This window comes from Aythya ferina, assembly GCF_964211825.1.
Source record: "Aythya ferina genome assembly, chromosome: 1".
Taxonomy (NCBI): Eukaryota; Metazoa; Chordata; class Aves; order Anseriformes; family Anatidae; genus Aythya; species Aythya ferina.
In genome coordinates this window covers 159,465,894-159,481,258 of record NC_140296.1, presented here as the reverse complement: position 1 = coordinate 159,481,258, position 15,365 = coordinate 159,465,894, and the positions used below count along the sequence as shown (strand labels likewise).

General features: G+C 42.0%; 1 protein-coding gene and 1 long non-coding RNA gene across 5 annotated transcripts in view; one reads left to right on the top strand and one right to left on the bottom strand.

Annotated features, from left to right (window-relative positions):
• CRADD (CARD and death domain containing adaptor protein) overlaps positions 1-15,365 on the bottom strand; it is a 75,685-nt gene that overhangs the window by 58,763 nt on the left and 1,557 nt on the right. For 3 of the 4 annotated variants that reach the window (XM_084506184.1, XM_084506186.1, XM_084506185.1), the window contains exon 2: positions 13,566-13,871. In XM_084506184.1, the coding sequence (XP_084362310.1) occupies positions 13,566-13,863 (298 nt within the window). In that variant the 5' untranslated portion in view covers positions 13,864-13,871. Of the gene's footprint in view, positions 1-13,565; positions 13,872-13,988; positions 15,305-15,365 lie in introns of those variants that run through there. The other variant, XM_084506187.1, reaches the window with a different exon arrangement.
• LOC311429935 overlaps positions 8,582-15,365 on the top strand; it is an 18,085-nt gene continuing 11,301 nt past the window's right edge. The window contains exon 1 of the long non-coding RNA XR_014688479.1: positions 8,582-9,124. This is a non-coding gene — a long non-coding RNA (uncharacterized lncRNA). The remainder of the gene's footprint in view (positions 9,125-15,365) is intronic.

Here is a 15,365-nt window from a genome sequence, read left to right as displayed (position 1 = left end):
TGGCACCTCTCTGTCTGGAAACAGGACAGCGAAAGGACTCCTACCCCACTGTTTGGATTCTCCCAGTGAAGCTGCCTTCACTGTAATGGGTGTCCAGATTGAGAGAGCCTAGGAAAGGTTAATGGTGAGTTCTTTGACTCAGTGGATATACTGAGCAGCACAGTAAAACCTCAGCCATCCCTCCCTTTTCAGCTAAGACTTCTTGGTAAGGAAGCTTTCTGAGCAGCTACAAGGCTTCCATATGAACAGGAATATTCCTAATAACATAACGCATCCCACAGATGGGAAAAAAAAAAAATCAAAGCCTATGTGCCTCTACAGCTCCAAGGTGAGGCAAAGATTTGCCTGTCACAAACAGCGACAAGTTCATAATGTGTGCTCTGCAAGGATAGGAGAGGACTATGATTAAGTCTTGAGAAAGCCCCTTTTTCAAAACCAAGGTAAGGAAAAACATAAAGCATAGTATCCCGTCCTCGGTGAGTGTCTGCTACACAGCTGCAGTGATTTAAAGACGAAGCAGGACTCACAACTGTACTTTAGAATTTATAGCAGATACACTGCAATCTGGAAAAGATAAAAGACCACGATGGCAAGGGCAAGCATGAAAAAGAAGGATGAACAGCTTTCGTAGTAGGATAGTTTATGGTTATTCTGGCATGGACAATTTTTAACCAAGGAAGAAATGATATCCAAAAACCCAAATGTAATAGTCTACTTGGTGCAACGAAGAAAATAAGCACATTGATAGCAGTTCCCTGTGGTGAAGCAAACCAGTCAATTTTCAATACTTTTTCTGTATATTCTGTGTGCCAAGGGAATTTTGTTTGTAACCTCATGATACCAGTGGACTTGGGAGAAAGGACAAGAAATACTCCAAACATCTTGCAGAGGCAGAACTTTCAATTCTAAGGAAAGGTCCTAGTAATGACTTCGCTTTTTGATCTTTAAACAAGATGCAATAAAGATGTTCAGTTTGTTCACAGAAATGCTATTGAACTCTTCACTGATATGTATGACCAATGTGTTTTTTGTCTCAGAATTAAATCAGCTATATATTATAATGCTAACTTATCCGTGAAAGGGCTGTGCATGTGGAAGTAGTGCAATCAGAAGGAAAAAGCCATCCAGAATGAGGAAAAGGCACAAATGACTAGAACTAGGCAAGGACTGCCAAGAAGTGAACTAGAATCAGGCACACATGGAAGTGGTATAGGAACACAGGTGATGTTCCAGCAGATATTACACCCTGCTCATGTGTTAGCTTACTAAATAAACCAAAGGACTTAATCTTTTCAGAGAGTAACTCTTCATTAATGGCATGGTATTGTAAAGGCTTTTCTTGATGCACAAGATGAAACTGTCAGTCTAAGTAACTAAATGGTGGTAGCCCTAAGGGAGGAAATTGGGCTACAGCAATGACTTGTACAGTCAATAGGAACTGAGCACTAGAAAAAGCAAAAAGCCACACTTCAGGCATGCAACAGGAGAAAAAAAAAATGTTTATCAGTGCAAAGCCTATAAGCTCACAAACATCAGCTGGTGCTACATCAGAAAGCTAATTAACACCTGGCAGTACAGTCTCTTACCACCTCCCCCTCCTCAACCAGGAATACGGATGTTTTGCAACTGTGTTCCCACTCAGATGCTCCAGGATTAACAGTTATTTGGCCCCAGTTCCAGGACTTCTGGTTAGTGCAATGGTGTTCTCCAGCACTCCTGAGCCGCTTGTGGAAAGAGTTCACGATCATCCCACAGACAGTAATGCAAGCCAGTGATGAAGCCTTAAGAGCTCCAAACTTGTCTGGATATGTACATCTCAGACAATGTTGCTGACAGTTTCCCAGAATGAACCCGCAAAGTAAGGACAGTAAGTACAAAAAACAGCGTCTGTTTATACATAAACCAGAGGGTTTGCAATTTTACCTGACAGCAAATTATTTAGTACAAGAAGCACTGGTAATGCTGTATCCTGAAGAAATAATTCACAATTTTTCCTCAGTCCATACCAGGAGGAATCAGCTGATCCCAAAGCAGTATTAAGATACGGGCATCCCGTACATTTCCTTAGTTGAGGCCTCTGAAGCTTTATGGACAAAAATACCTGATATTTGATAGCATTCCAAATGTTTAAATTGGAAAAAAAAAAAAAAAAAAGGTCAAGAAGTGTACGATGGTGAACTTCATCTTGGGGGACACAATCAAAAGGGAAGGACACTGACATGTACACACAATCTAATGTTGAAGACCCACGTGGAAGGTCTATGCACAAAAACGAAAGGCTAATTCTGACTTCTCTAACATTTACAGATAATTACAGACATGCAGAGAATCTCAACATATTACCATTGCTCATATTACCGAGATTGATGCAAAAAAAAAAAAAAATCCCAAAATGTTTTCAGCACTTATCAAAAAGGTTTTGGAGAGGAAGTAGTAGTACGTTTGGACAGGTAGAACGAGAGGAGAAAAACGCAGTGCACTGCTTTCTTAAGCCGAAAGTAATCCCCGTCAACAAAAATACTCCGTGATACAGAAGGAATGTTACCAAGTGCATGGGCTGTTGAGCAGTGGAAGTGAAAGCTGTTCAATCGTAAGTTCAAGGCTGTAAATCACAGTTCCTTTCTTATCTGGCTTCACAAAACAAACAAGAAGAAATCTTCTAAACTCAAGCCTGGTATGCAAAGAATTTTATAAGAGGGTGCACATACCAGAGGCACAATGAACGCTGCAGTCGACATATAATCACACTAGGAATGCCTCTGATCAGCATTAGCCATGAAAACACCTTGTTGTGTAGCAAGCTAGTGCATGAAACGCAAGTGAACAGCAGGTTTACATGCCAGTTCTTCCTGATATTAGGGAAGGTACCACACTACTGAGATTCCCTTTTTCTCTAAATACTTTTATGTTCTGTTGTGTTTTTTTTTCACTATTGTAAGTCACAAATTGATTTTAAAAAAAATCCAAAGCAGACACACAATACCTTATAATATCCCCCTGTACTCTGTGCATCCTTCAGTCACAGTTGCTTTCACTCCTTCAGACTGTTTAAGCATTGTGGCCCAGTCCTGCAGACACCTGAAGTAAGATTTGACACACGTAATCCAGTCAAGGCCAGCAAGCATGCCTACATGCATTCAGGTACGCAAACAAATGTCCACAGCATCAGTCTAACAAGAAAATATATTCACTCAAGCCTCTAATTACCTATTACAATTAAACCAACTTTAGCAATAGACATTTCCACTAATTGGGATATGGATGCCATGTAAAATGACCTTTCAAGTCTTTGTCTTGTGCAAAGCACCAGACCAATGTAGTGCCATACCAGTAGCTGGCCAACTCAATTTTACCAAAGTATGGAAACAGCCTTTTAATAAAAGGGTAGACATTCGTGCCAAGCAGGTATTAGTGTGTTTTTCTTACCTATATTCCACCTACTGATCATACTGGGAGCTGAAAGAAACCCTAACATGTGTAACAACTTCAAAAAGACAAGTGAGGTGTATGCATCTACAGTTTCCATAGGAAAAGAAAGACCGTGCACTTACTTAACAAATTAAATGTACAAAAATATTGCCATGTAAGAGAACTAGGGTAAATGCAAAATATAAGTAGTGATAAATGAATATAGGACTCACAGCGTCAATTCTTCTGGTGTCAGATACAAGGCAGAAGCACGGCACTATCACCAATCCCTTTCTCCCAGGACAGGTCTGAATTATTTCCCTAAAATCCATGTACAATTTCTGGGGAAATTTAGGTGCATTAAGAATGGGATTCATAGAGGCCAGATCGCCAACTGAGAAGCTGCCTAAAGTAGCCCATAGGAGGAAGGAGGAGCAAGGAGGAGAGGAACTCGAGCCCTATCCTCTTTCTTCCTGGGGCTTAGATACGTTTCTTTCAACTGCTAGGAAGTGCTTTAATCTGGTACAAACTCAAGTCTCTCTCTCAAAGTGCCACAAATGTAAGGAAGTTGAAGGGCCCAGTGGTCACATGCAGCAGAGGTGCACTGTGTAGGGCAGTATCTATGAGGCTAGCCACACGGCAGCCTCCCCACAGCCAGGCCATGCGAGTATTCAAGTGTTACAGCATGGAGCCACAACACGAGGGATTGGAGGCCCCTTCCTTCAAGAGGCACCGTCTCCACAGCACCACCGGACAAAATGGTGGCACGGGCTCCTCGTCCCGCCACCAGCAGCTGGCGGAGGCCGCTGGGCCCGCAGGTAGCGTAGAGAATGCCCAGCAGATGCGGCCCCGCAAGGCGATATAGCTGGGGAAACACCTCACCTTGCCACACCATATGCCCCGAGGCAAGCAGCCATCAAGAGGCAGGAGGCCTGGGACATGCCCTGCATGCCGCAGGGACTCAGGTGGCCAAAGCTGCAGCGCCCATGGACCTGGTTGCAGGCACATCCAGCAGCCCAGCGAGAAGGACTGAAGGCTTCCCATTCTGGGATCCGGGTGCCTGCCAAGTGCTATGTCCCCGTAATCCTGCGTTGAGTTCTACTACAAACAGCCCACTAGCATTTCTAGCCATAAACTCAGGTTGCCTTTAAAACAAGTGCTTTGCAGGTGAACGTGTCAGGCCCCTGGTGAGCACACGGAACAAGGGGATTATGAGAGCATTCTGCAACCCTGACCGCAGGAATCACCCACTGTTCAAGGACAGGAAGAAGAAACTAATCTCTCACGGGATGTGCCATAACTGGATCACAGAGAAATACATGACTTATTAGTTAAGCAAGAGTGGAGAATGAAGAAAATACCTCTTTGAAGAGCTGACCAAATACTGCCATCAACATCAGTAAACAGAATCACACTGGAAGAAATACTTCCTTTACACAGACCTACTAGAAAGTACTGATTTACCTTTTGCTCCAGCTTTCCTTTCTCAGCAGTCAATTGGCTGAGGATCCCCACACCCCTGCTTAAAGGCAGCATCGCTGCCCATTTCGGATGCCCCAGGGCTGGTGAGGACTCCGTTAACCCTTTACCTGTTTGAAGTTACACAAAGCCCTTCCACCCAGCCGTAGCACATGTATTACAGAGATCCAAAACCTGAAACAGGCTGTTCATTAAAAAGCTCAACACATCATTAACTACAAATGAAAGGTAAGACTTTCAAAAGCATCAGCACAGGACTAAAATTGCCTTCTTTAAAGCCAAAGGGAGCTTACCCTTGACCTTGAAGGGTGGAGGGTTGGGTTAACTTTGAGCACTTTTGCAAATCCCAGGCAAGGTGGTGAAACACTAAGATTAAGAAGGCTGCCAAAAGAAGTGGTGTACTAATGGCAATTTATTCCCCTTGACCTGATGCATTAATGCTTATTTCCCGAACACACAAACCGTGTAATATAAATCAAATCAACTCCTCCTCTAAATGTAGATTGGAAGAAACACTGAAGCTTCACTTCAGTTCATAGCACCGTGAAACAGAGACGTTTATCAAACACATGTACAACTTCTTGTCAACATGTGAGGGAACGCAAACCTATTTACAGACAAAGAGAGCAGGGAGAAAACTTTAAAAAGAAAATCTTACTGTATAATGGAACAATGGTTCAATGGCTAAAAAAAGCAACAAGACTGGTTTTCTGTTTACACAGACAATTGCCAAATAGATAAAAATTGGCTTAAAAAGTCTTGTGTACAGAATCTTAAATCTAACAAGATAAAGTGCAGCTGCATCCCTCTGAAGTTACAATGAATGCTGCTTGGTTGCTCTAATTCTAATTCACATAAACATATATGACCAAAACCAAGTGAACAAATCTGCGAGGAAAGCTTAGTTAAGTATGGCAAAGCAGGGAGGACTTCAAGATACAACAACCATAAATAATTAACTGTATCTTAGAGAAGCTTTCTGACCTTTGTCATACAAGTGACATTTCCAAGTGAGAAGGAAGTCACATCACTGCTGATCTTCTCAGTCAACAGGCAAAATGCCACAGCACATGGGGTCTGAACTAGTAATAGCTATTCAGCTGCAGAAGTGATGTTGTTTTGAAGGACGAGACATAGTGTCAGCATAGGGAGGAGAGCAGTGTATCCACTCCTTCAGTGGAGAGAACATCTCAGTCATCAGTGGTAAGATCATAAGTGTCCTTGATCATCAAGTTATCAGCGGCCCTGATCTAGTCACCAGGAGCCTGGCCCATGACCTTAGAGAAGCCAGGCTTTCCCTGTGAGGCACTAGTTAATGTTTTTACTGACTCTGGACAGCCATCTAGCCACCACAACACATGCAGGCTAAGGTGGGTGTGTTTGTTTTTCAGTTTCTTCTTAAAAACAGACTTACCAGTCTTATTTTATAAAAGACAATAGATTTCCCCCCACAACGGGACTACCAAGATTATACAAGCATTTCCAGATAAAGCTCCAAGGCAATTCTGGAGGTGTTAAAATACAAGCTGGACAGCTCTGAAGGAAAATATCCATGAAGAAAAATCTTGTGAAAAGAAGTCTAATAATTCTTAAGTAGGAACTTCTCTCAGTTACTCTGAAGTAAATACTAGTGTGTGCCCATAGACACCAAGAGGCATTAATTAGTATCAACAGAATGCCTATACTGGTAACATAATGCAAAAATAACAGCTACATCTCCATGTTTGTTTTTTATTTGTTTTTTAAGTTTATAACTGGCTTTATCAAGCTGTAGGATCAGGCCCTTAGTAGAGCATTTCCCCTCTGTTTTGGAAAACAATGATTATTGTCTGCACAAAGCATTTTCAGTGGTTCCCATGCCACATTCTGAGACAAGACCAACAGTGGGAAGCTGGCAATAATTAACAAAAGATTTCAAGGATCATAGAGGACTGCAACTATGCATGGTTTTGGAAATATAAAACGCTGGCATGATTTTATCATACCATGATGCAAGTTAAGGAGGAAAATGGAGAGAGAATTGATTAATTAACTGCTGACCACCATCCTTTGAGCCCAGTGGTCCAGCTTTTATCCACTTACCATGCAGTCTACCCATTCAGACACCATACGTTCCCAACTGGAATGCTAAGAGACCATGTGGAAAGCCTTGGTTAACTCAAATTAAACAAAATCTATTCCTGTCATCCGCAGAGGTAGTAGTTTTATCATGAGCTCAGTTGGAAGTTCCCCTTACAGCCAAACCAGCCTCCTGCCATGCCTGGTTTTTGTGCTGTTTTTTTTTTTGTGCACATAGGAATGGACTCTTTTCGTGCTTTGAAGACGTTTTCCTTGATGATCAGTCAGGTCTCCTGGGTGCTTTTGTCCTTCAGAACTTTATCCTACAGTGTTCAATTGACTAGTTTCACAAACAAGGTGAAGTCCGTGATCTTTGCTCTGCTACATGCCTTCCTGACTTCTCTCGGGATCTTAAACTTCAGTGCTGTGTGGTAACTGCAGCCAAGACTGACATTAACTATCAGAGCCCTAAACTGTTGCTCATCTGTGAGTAACAAGGCCAGCAGAGCACCTCCCTTAGTCCATCTAGGCCACTCATCAATACATTGTCCCTTACGCACTCCAAAAATCTCCTGGATTGCACTACTGTGTTGCATTTCCATTAACTACTAGGGTGCTTAAAATTCCCTGAGAACCAGGGTCTGCAACAAAAGTGCTCTTTTAAGAAGGCTTCATAGCATATTAGGAAAATTCAATTCGGAAGAGACCTCAGGTCTCACAGGCAACCTCCTGTTCAAAGCAGGGTCAGCTTGAGATCATGCCATGTTGCTCAGCATCCTATCCAGCTGGGTCTTGAAAACCTCCAAGGATGAAGGCTGCTCATCCTCTCTAGGTCTCTGTTCCACTTCCTGACTGTCCTTACCATGAAAAAATTTCCCTTCATAGCCAGTCTGAACCTCCCATTTCAACTAACACCCATCACTTCTCATCTTCTCACCACACACTGCTGAGAAGATCCTGCCTCTGTCTTTACTTGATGTCCTTTCTCTTTGCAGGCATTGGAAGGCTGCTATCAGGTTCCCCCAAAGCTTTCTCTCTTTTTCTCTCACTTTACTAGTGCCCACATGAAAGAATAGCAAAGTCTGATGATTAGACAGGCCTTGGTAATTTCTCTGATATCCCTGATCTAGCCCCTGGGGAAGCAGCAAGCCTCAGAAGTCATCAGGTCTGGTCAGCAGATGGACGCCTCCATTCCCTGTTAGCCATTGCTTGCTCCTAGTGGCACTGGTTATGAGTAGTTGTTGATCAGGTGCAGCTGGCCCAAACACCTCTCTCGACAGAAGTCACTGCTCCTCTCCTGTTTTCAGGGCACTATACATTTTATTAAATCTTTATTATTATTAGCCTCATGTATCTGTGTTACTGAGGATGACACCAAGTATGATTATATCCTTCTGTTAACTTGTATGAAAGAGACTAGGCAGGAAACTACAGTTCTTATCAGCGCTGCCTATGACTTAGGCTTCTCAAAGTGAAAAACTTAAACATAAGCAGCATAAGCACAGCTGCTTATGAACATGGCAAAAAAGCAACAAAGAAAATATTCCTTAAAGTATATAAAAAAATAAAAATCTTACAGTCATATGCACGTTAGAAGCCAACTATATATGCAGAACACTCTGCAGAACCAGGGAGCTGATTACTTGTCCATATCACGATGTATGCTGTTTATTGAGTGTGTGTGAAGACCTTTAATGCCAGACTTCACAGACCTCACTGCGGTCACGAACAAAGCCAAAGCCATAAATGTAACACCCGATTTTCAGGGGAGATGGGAATATGGAAAAGTGTTTGGGAAATTCTCCTACAAAGATGGAATTGAATCTCTCAAGAGAACTAGAGAACAGTTTCTACAGCCTCCAGGCACTGGGATGTGGCACAGGGGCATTCCTTCATCTCCAGGTCAGTCCAGTGCGGCCAAGACTGCTAAGCCCATCCCTTTCCTTCACGGGAGGAAACTCCCTCTTCTGTCACTGGACTACACAAGAGAGGGGAGGGAAAGAGAAGAAAGAAAAAAACACCCTCTTCTGTCCACCATTTTAGAGAGAGAAAAGGAATTTCTCTGCTGCTCTCCTATCTGACATCCAAATGGAAAAGGCAAGAGACCAGGCTGTTTCCTCATTGCATTAGAGGTGAGAGGAAGCAGGATAGGAAGAGGTCAGGAAGCAGCCAACAAAAGGTAAGAAGAGATGTTAAACTTCCCCATGTCCTAAAGCTGCTGCATTTGAATCAGAATTCTTAGAAATCTACAACCCAGATGTGGAAAAGGACTTTGGTAAAGCTGGGGGGGAGGGGGGGATGGCTTTCTCAGCGAAAGTACTTGTTCTGCTTTCTTTTGCATTTGCATGCTTCATCCAAAGTGTTACACAACACGAAGCTTTACAGAGCTATACAAAAACATGCACTCCACATGTAGCCAGGGAAAGACCCAGTCCCACCAAAATCTGTTCAAAATAAAAAGCCTCACCCAAGTCTAACAGGATCCTAATGCAGATGGCTGAGTATGTACCACAACAACAAAAAAAAAAAAAGAAAAGAAAAAGAAAAAGAAATCACGCATTAGAAAATATTCCTTGCTTGTTGTGACAAAAGAGCTTTTCCAAGATGATTCTGTAACTCCATGCCCCAAATTCACTAATGTTTGCCAGGATAGCAACGGCTGCTGCAGAATTCCACTGGCAAACGCTGTATCTCACATTTTTCTCTTTCTCAATATGCTGTGATTTCCTGTGGAGTGGAGAAATAATCTATACTACAAAGAGGTGCAGTACTAACACTTGTAGAAGTAAATAATTTTACAGCAACATAAAGTATATATAGTAATATAATACTTGAGTGAAGAAATTCCTGAGCTAAGAGAGATTAGAAAAACACTCCGATAAACAAATGCCTTCAAAGCTTACATTATTTTACTCAGTGCAAAAAATATTGGGTAACTGTGTGCTGTTCCTAGAAAGAATGGAATTTTGTTGCCAACAGCTGTAGTTTATCAGAGGAATTATAATACTATATTGAAGATTTATGCTCCTGACAAAGGCATAAAGTTATCCAAACTAGGGCAGAAAAAACAATGGTCTTCTAATGAACCAGACGCTATTTTTGTTAACTCTTACTACAGCAGAAGTTATGACCTTCAAAAACAGACGCTCACAACTGTTGTTGATCTTTACGATGATTCGTAAGTCTTGCAATAACACTGTACATAGGGTGAACTGTTTTATCACAGGTTTTTAAACAAGCTAGAAACACACCCTTATCCTATTGAAATCGATTAAAGTCATAAATATTTACCTCCAAAGCACACTCAGTTTTCTTCCTGACATTTTTGGGACTTACAGTTTTGTTTTCCCTACCTTAAGAAAAGGTTTCCTCAAGATGTGCCATGTGCCATCTGACAGAACCGTACAAGACTGGAGAAAAGTGCCCCTAGTCAAAAGGCTGCTCTATGCATAAAGTAAACAAGCAAGGGGAAGCAACCGGGGGTCTCTTTGCTGCATTTATATGGACAGAAGTAGCCCTACCTGCCTGCACGTCACGCTCCTGATTCCAGTGGAAACTGTTCCTCATGCTCTGCAGAATTAGGGTGTCTTCTGTGCTCCTCATAACTACAGTAGCTAACAGCATATAGAACTATTATTTTTTAGTCAAACTGATATTAAGCAATAAAACTCAGCATGTCAAAGCTTTTAAGGCTCATTTATTTGCAAGCAGCCAAACAGCATACCCTGGGTTGAACCGTGGGCCAATTTACAGTCATGCTCTGTGCTGTTCCATGAACATCACACCACGTTGCACAAATTGTGAATCGACAAATCCATCGTCTTAAAATAATATGCCCAAGCCTCACGATGAGTCAGTGGCAGCGTCTTGTTTACGTCTCAGACTTTGGCTTCCATTTCATAGCTCTCAGTCCACCAGATCATAATTGCACTGCATCACCAAAAATGTTTTTATTTCTGTTCTTCTGAAAGTCCTGTTTACTTTGGTTGTTTTTGTTTGTTTTGCTTTTACTAGGGGAAGAAAATAAATTAAAAGCTTCTTAACAATTACAGTTGTGATTTTTTTTTTAAATGGGAACCAACAAAATATATTTCTCAGCCGATCCACAGAAAAGACAGAAAGCCTGAGCTGTTTGAACCAAATGCACAATAATCCAAAGGCCGACAGAGAAAAATCACTGTGCATGTGCCAGAGTTTTCACGTACAGATAAAGTAATAGGATACCTGTATTGACTTTAAAAATACTGCATGTAGTCAGTAAGAAGTGAAAGACTACAAAATAAAACCTTCCTTCAAGGAACAACTTGCCATCAGTCCTTAATCCTGCAGAAGATCTGCAAAAACTGAGAATATTTTGCTTGAGTAAACAGAATTTTAATTGAGCATAAACAAGTGAACAGCAGGCATGTGATTTCCATAAGTATGCATGATTGGAAGGAATAAAGACTTAAAAATCTGGGGCCATGAAACCAATTTCAATTTTTTAAGTCTTCTGGTTTAAAAAAAATGTAGCATGTACATAGAAGGCTCTTCTCATTACAAATAGATTCTTTAGAACAAATTGCCAGTGACAAATCACCATTTATAAGAACTGTTTCCAATAAGGTAGAAGTTATCTAGCATGGCACTAAAGAATACATTTAATTTTAAGCATGCTTACAGTTTTATTAGAGCCAATGGCTTTTTCCATGCTTAAAGCCAAGCATATGCTCAAGTACTCTGGTGAGACAAAAGCTTACAAGTTTGTTGTTTAGAATGCAAAGCGAGGCTTTTTATCCCAAACCACATTTTCTTGCATGTAATCAGCCGCGGTGATGTCACCATAGTTTCCAATTCATTTCAGGGCACACTCATCATTTATTAGGACCCAGATGGTGCTCTCTTTCTCTGGCTTCTAAAGAATATGCCCAAATATTAAAACAGACTTGGCTATCTGCCTCTTATCCTGTTCTTACACTCTGCATTGCCACAGTAAAAATAACAGTAACCTTTGATCTAATCTGGAAATCTTCTCTAATTCATACACAAGATTTGGCAACATCAAGTACAGTCAACCCACTCGAAACCAGAGAACCTGATATGCATAAATACAGCACGTTAATCACAATATATCAGGAACAAGCAATCCACAGAACAGTCGAAAGAATAAAAGCAGAAACAATTTTTCGAGTAACAAAATACAGGACCTTGACTGTACTCGATGGCTGTGTGTGTTTTTGTGGAACTGTAAGGATTATTCAACAGCTTAACCGGCAATTAGCAAACACACACACTGATTTGTACGGCAAATAAAGAGCATGAGCATGACAGGATCTGTCATAACAGCAACAGCTTTCAACACCACAAGTTTGCGTTGTGCTGACAGCTCACGGTGTTTTCACCCATGGGCAGCGCACAATATTTGGTCTCCAAAAAGTTCTGAAGATTATTTACCATCCCTGCAGCTGTGGAGCAAGTGTAAAGCAACCTCCACAGAGGCCCAACAGAGCAAGAAGCTGTGGTGATATTCTGTAAAAATGTCCTAAGGTAAAATCATGCCACATTTGTCCAGCAGATCTTGACAAAACATTCTTGAGTGTGCAGCTAATTCGGACGCAGGTGCACATGATGTTCAACAGTCCTGAGTCACACATCTTCCTTCCCAAGCTTAGAGACTCACGCAAAGCACACTGACACTGGAAAAATCACACATCACGTGCATCCTAATGTGACCAAATCCAAATGGGGTGGGGGGAGGCTTGGAGGGGAAGGAAGGAAGGTTAGTGAGAAGTAATGTTCCCAAATGAGAACTACTTCACTATTTAACTGTCATTACCTACTCCTATTTAACAACTAATGCATGTTGTAAGAAAATAGGGCAAGAAGAAAGTATTTTAAGCAGTCTTCTTGACTTGAAAACAGGTCAATAATTGCATGCACATATTGGTAAAGAAACCACTTTGGAATGAAGATCAATCCAGAAAACTCATTTTAGAACTACATTTAAATATCAGAAAAACAGGGATTTGACTAAATAAGACTTTAAAACATCCACTAGGTTAGCTCCTAAACTATTTTTTAATACTAAGCAAGAGCTAGTAATTTTGGAGGTAATAACACTAGACATTTGCACTCCAATAAACACAATAAAGCACATAATTCTTAATTAGTATATGCTGCTAAATAAATTAAAACAACATTAAAATCATAACAATAAAGTTAAGTAAATAAAAATTCTGTCAGTCCAGAAACAAAACACCGTAAAACATACATAAAGCACACATTAATCAGGTATGGATGGTGAAGAAACCGCTGTTCAGCTAAGGAAAATTACTTTTTATAGCCCATTCCCTTTGTAGTAACGGAGCCTGGGTCCTCCTACATCTCAGACTCTCCAAAGGCAGCTGTAGAAGAGCTGCTGTCTCCCCACATCCAGAAACTCAGGCTTGCTCACACCCCAAACTTTGCAACGCTTCCTGGCATCTGGCTGGTTCCAGGAAATTCAGGCTGTGCCCCGTGGTGCTATCACGCTCTGTATCTGTATGATGCATAACTTGAAATTACTGGGTATGTTCAATACTTTCAAAGCCACAGCTTGAGAATAAGCTTGAAAACACCAGCAACAACAACCCTGGCCTTACCTGCAGGATCTTGTACTGTCATTTCCTTACGCTTTGCCTTCAGCTTGTCTTTAACCCACGGGAACTCCTGTAAGGACTCCAAGAATGCATCAAAAGCTTTAGGTCCTCTAGTAGGGAGAATGTCAAGGAGCATCATGGTTTTCCTTTGACTTGTGGTTTGGGATTTTATCTCTTGAACGTGACTGTCTGTGAGAATCCCTTCTTGGTAGAGATACTGAATAACCAGTCCGTCCACCAGCACCTCCGTACAGAGCTCCAGGCGCAGGGAGCGTAAAAGCTGCTTGTCTCTGGCATCCATCTGGCAACCTAGAGCATGAGTAAAGGGCAAGGCATGGAGATTAAAATACAACCCTGAACACCCAGAAGTGATGTCTGATACCCAAAAACCTTTAGAAAAAAAATGCCAGACTCAGAATCACCAACCTGGGAAAACTGCTCATGGTCCCCACCATCTTCTCTCTGCTCAGATTACGCTGTCTGACAAGCTAAAACGCAGCCACTTCTGGGAAATATTAGAGAGAACCTTTGGCACTGTGAAGACCAGTGCTTGGCTGGAGCAAAAACCTTGCCAAAACACCCCACTCGCTACCTGGTCAAGGTCCACACCAAAGCAGCTGGCATGTTTGCCAGTCCAAAAAAGACTCTATCCCCAGGAAGTTAAAGAGATGCCACACAACCTGTCCCCAGCGTCTGAGACATGACGGCTGCTCCGTTGCTGCCGCAGTGCAGCAGCAGCAGGACGGCGAGGCGCAGCGCAGCCAGCCGGCAGCAGAGCCAGCAGGTAGCCCTGGCCTGCGCAAGACATTTTACTTGTAGCCAGGGTGGAAACAGACCTCATGCAGCAGGTTGCCCTCTCCCCTCGCTCATCCTGGAGGGCTGTTCTAGGAATCGACAGATCTGATGGTGAGATATCTTCCCCAAATTTCCATCTTAAATTTATTCATCTTCTATTTATAGGCGTTTTTGCTGCCAATACTGTTCTTTAGCTTAGACAGCTCCTCTCCCTCGCTGGTATTTGCCCTTCTAATGTGTTTATAGGAAGCAGTCGGGTGCCGTCTGCCAGCTTCCATCTCACTTGACTAACACTGACTAGACAAAAGCTGGAAAAGATGCATTTTATAGCCACTCTACAGAAGACGAATCAAGGTCCAGAGAGACCAAGCAGCTCATCCAAGATCACATCAGGACTCAGTGCCAGAGCTAGGAACTGAATCAAGATGTCTAGTCTAGTCCTTAATGACAAACATATCCCCAGGACCATTAATGGCACTTGAAAAGGAAAATTACTTAGTAATACAATTAAATACTTTCTCATGACTAAATCATGAAGTCAAAAAAAAAAAGTAGCAGGTGTTGAATGTGATTACTAAGAGATTTTCTGGTGATTAAACCAGAAGCTGCTGTACTGACAGCCTGACCTTGCAGGAACTGCACTTCATTCAGCTTAAGGACACAGGGAGAGATCAAGGTTCTCAAAGCTTTTGTAAGAGACCTAAAGTCTTTATATTGTCAGAGATGCCTACTGACTCCCAAGACCCCATGAAAGACAAGCCTACACGGCCTGATTGTTGAAATTTAGGGCAGGTAATCAACAGAACATATAGGCACATAAATGGCATTCTGGACAGAATGCAAGAGCCTACGGCCAAAAAAAAAAGAGACTGGAAAACCCCATCTGTGGCTCCCCCTGATAAAGGCACTTTCTGAAAATGCTTTCCCTGAGTGCTGAAAGCAATGCTGGATGGCAGCTTCCCAGGAGGTCACCCAGTGTGTTTTTCTGTGCTGACCTGAATGTTGAGG